Source organism: Cyprinodon variegatus, unplaced genomic scaffold, assembly GCF_000732505.1.
Source record: "Cyprinodon variegatus isolate N-32 unplaced genomic scaffold, C_variegatus-1.0 Scaffold797, whole genome shotgun sequence".
NCBI lineage: Eukaryota > Metazoa > Chordata > Actinopteri > Cyprinodontiformes > Cyprinodontidae > Cyprinodon > Cyprinodon variegatus.
In genome coordinates, this window is record NW_015151250.1 from 155,998 (window position 1) to 159,820 (window position 3,823).

The 3,823-nt window shown below is 34.8% G+C and overlaps 1 protein-coding gene across 1 annotated transcript in view; it reads left to right on the forward strand.

Moving 5' to 3' along the window:
- LOC107098651 (synaptotagmin-6-like) overlaps nt 1-1,407 on the forward strand; it is a 91,124-nt gene extending 89,717 nt beyond the window's left edge. The window contains exon 10 of the mRNA XM_015396424.1: nt 689-1,407. Within this exon, the coding sequence (XP_015251910.1) occupies nt 689-760 (72 nt within the window). The 3' untranslated portion in view covers nt 761-1,407. The remainder of the gene's footprint in view (nt 1-688) is intronic.
- Nucleotides 1,408-3,823: the final 2,416 nt, after the last annotated feature.

Here is a 3,823-nt window from a genome sequence, read left to right on the forward strand (position 1 = left end):
ATGTCTCCAATGTGAGATCAATAAAGTTCAACTATTATCATTATTAGTATTAATTTATTCTTTCTATGTTACATAGTCCAAATCCCAACAAGCTTTGATGACAGATCAAATGTATTTCTTAAAATGCAGAATTAAGGTATCATAAGTGTTAGAAATCAAGTTTTGGGGTGAAAGTAGCGTCAGATGCAGGAGTTTTCCCTGCAGCCAAAGGGTTGTGAGTTCAAATGTTGTCCCTTCACCTCACCTGCATTTCCTACTGCGATCAAAGGGCCTGGTGGAGCCCGTGTGCCATCCTTACATCTGTCAGTGAGCCACAGGGCACTATCAATGTGTGTGGGTGAATGACTGACTGTAGTGGAAAGCGCTTTGGTCAATTCTTCTGACTTAAAGGTGGTATATAAGTACATGTTTACCATTTAACCACTTCAATATTAGAAGAATCAAAATTTAGTGTTTATTTTAAGAACGCTGACACTGTGGTAACGTCCTGTTAGTTAAAATACTTTTTTCTGATTTGACATAAAATGCATCGGCTTTGGATTTGACGTCGTTCAGGAATCACAATAAACACAAGGTTCTTCGTTTTGGAAGAATTATTATTAGCAGTTTTTCCCTTCTGCTCTTTTACAGAAGCTTCTACTGCTGAATATCCTGAATGAATGACTGTCTTTGTGTTTTTGTCCCACAGTGGAAGGCGAGAACTGCCAGCTTTGACAGCCAGGGCTCCTGCCCCTCACCGAGACCCCCTGCTAGTCCCTGAGATGAGCTACCTGTGACCCAGCAGCCCAGAAGGGGTTTCCTCCCTCCTCCTGATTCACTTCCTGTCTGTGTGCTTGAGGAGAAACACAATCCCACTGTCTCTCCCTTCTCACTCGCTCTCATCCCCACACCCCTCACTTCCTCCAGTCTAGTCCCAGAGCACTCCCAAGTACTGAAATAGGACTTTCTGTATGTCAGCTGTGTGAAGCTCAGGCTTTTCTCGACGTGGCTGGTGCGATGGCCCGAAGCTAGGGTTGTTTTCTAGGAGATTGGCTAGAGATCATGTCTGCAGACATTGATTGCTGATTTGTCTACGCTGAGGTAAATCTAGCTAGATGTCCTTACAAAGGACTTGCAACTTTGATTGATGGAGTCTCTTTGATGGAGAAAAAGCCCTGTCGAATATCACTCCATGAAAGCAGTGGATATTTCTCAACGGGAAGCTGAGTTCATATATTGCCAAGGAAGAAAAAAAAGGAGATGATCTAAAAGAAAGCTATTTTAGAAGTTTATGCTTCACTCACATTTATTTTTGCATTCTTGAATTAACATTAGATCTATATTTTTTTGTTAGATGTTTTTGTTAGATAGTTCATATATGATTATCTTAATGGGTTAGGCTATAAACTCAAGTAGTTAAAAGTTTTGTATAGGTTTAAAAAACAAAAAAATAAAAACAAAAGATCACCATTCAGAGGACCAGAGTGGAATAAATTGGTTCCTCTTAAGTTTTACAACTTGTAAAACATCATGAAGACACATCAGTTTTACTATTTTTTTTTTTTTTATGTGAGTAAAAACAAGTAAAGCTGTCAATGAAGAGAGATCCAAATATCTAAGCAGGGATATTTCAAGCACACTTTTATCACTCTTACCTTCTTTATCACTTTGGTGTTCCGTTTCTTCCAAAATAAGAACATAGACAATAAAAAAGCCTTTTCGTTTACCTGTTACTGTAGGTTTTTTTTGCTAACGATGTTGGCGGATGTAAATATATTTATGTACTGGTGTTTTGTATTCGGTTTTGCTTATAGAATAATAAATGATAAGATAGAATACAAAAAAAGAGATTTTGAATTCATTACAATGTCGGTGATGAAAAGAAAAGAATAAGGTTTCAATATTCCCCTTTTTACAGATGCAACTTTTTATGTCTATTAATTCACTAAATGTTAAATTGGTTCATTGTGTTGGGATTTGTAGTAAATTATAAGTTTTGTTCTTATGCTTAAAAATGTTCCAATTCCAAACTGAATATGTGGAAGGATTTCATTAGATAAGGGGGATTTTTTTATTTATTTTTTTTTAATGCCTGCTATGTCACTTATTGGTTTTGGTAAGACTTCCACATTAAGTTGAAACTGAGAACCGTTTTAAACTAGTCAACAAACAAGTCTGTTACTAACTTGAATCATCCCACAGTGGAGCTTCTGTCTTCCTTATATATTTAGCAGTGCAACATAGTCTGGAAAAAATCTGAGAATAAGTGCATTTTTTCTTGGATTGAGGAGATAAAAGAGACATTTTGCCAATGGAACAAGACAATTTACACTTAAAACAAGAAAACACAATTACATTGTCTTATTTCAAGTGTATATTATCTAAATATTTTATTTTAAGAGCAAAAACACTAATTCCATTGGCAAACTCTCATTTACCTACTCAAATTAAAGGTAAATACACTCAATTTAAGAAATTTTGACTTATTTCTACATCGTTTTTCCACTGTACAGTTCCTATTTCTAATAATGTTTATCTACTGGTGATATTAAAATCTGTCTTCTGATGTAAGTTTATCCCCAATTTGAGTCACATATACACTTTCATTGTCAAACTGAAATGGCACATATTGCCTTAATAGAAAATATCCATAAACTTACATAGTATGATAAAAAAAAGACTTTCCAAAGACACATCTCTGGCTTTTCCAGTGCGACCTGCTTCATCGAGTTATGAGTAAGTAGGTTTCAGAAATATACTGTTCCAAAACAGCATAAATTGGCCAAGATACTGTTGATAAGTCTTCAAATTCTAATTAAAAATCAATGTTCAGCTGTAATATAAGAGTTTATCTCAGAAATATTTATTTTAATTGTAAATAAAATAATACTTTAAGCTGTTTAGTTTAAATACATTTAAATAAAATGTTGTGAGGCCGTTTACGGTTAGCACCGGGATCAAAACATTTTCTCAGAGATAGAAGAGATAATAGAAGAGAGATAGAACGACCTTCACTGTCACTTTATTGACTATTTGATTTCATGTTAGCTTCTGCTTATGGTATTAGTTCTTGCTAATATAGGTAACAGTAGATCACAAAATGAGCACATTATTTTCAGTTTTCAAAGTTCAGGATTCCAAGAAAGGCACACAGCTAGGGCGTGGTATTTTAATGAGCCCTAGACATAAATACCATGAACATTTTAAAACTACAATTGATGTTTTAGGAGCAGCATATCTATTTAGAAACTGACTGCATCAGGCTATCTGAGCAGATAAACCTATTCAAGCACTAAATATTAGCTGGTTATTATTTTTAGAAGACATAAACAGAAAAAGGAAAACATCTGATGAAATACGCCTATTTACATAAAAACTATTAAATTAAGTGAGTAACAATATCATTTCTAAATTGTTGGTCTAAAAGTCGATCCATTCAAAGGTTGTAGATAGTAGTAATCAAAACATTTAGCATCTTGGAAATGGTATATATATTTTTCTGAAGTTGTCTGAAGAGTACAAGTAGTTAGACATAGTAAAATGTTTTGCCCATAGCTATGTCTAGGAGAGAAACAAGGCTAATTCTATCATCTATAATTGAACTTGTTGATAGCAGCAGGCCAGCTGATGCCTCCCTCCAGGATGATGTCACAGCTGGATAGAGTGCGAGGCCAGATTAAGCTACTAGGATGAAAAAAAGCACCAAGAACATGAAATTAGAAGTTAAAATAACAAATCATGTTAAATTAGAGAATAAAAGTTAAATGTGGCAGAGTTTGGAAAAGTAGCCGCTATGTCCTCCAGCATTCTAAGTGTATAGCAGCATAACTACAGATATAGCTCA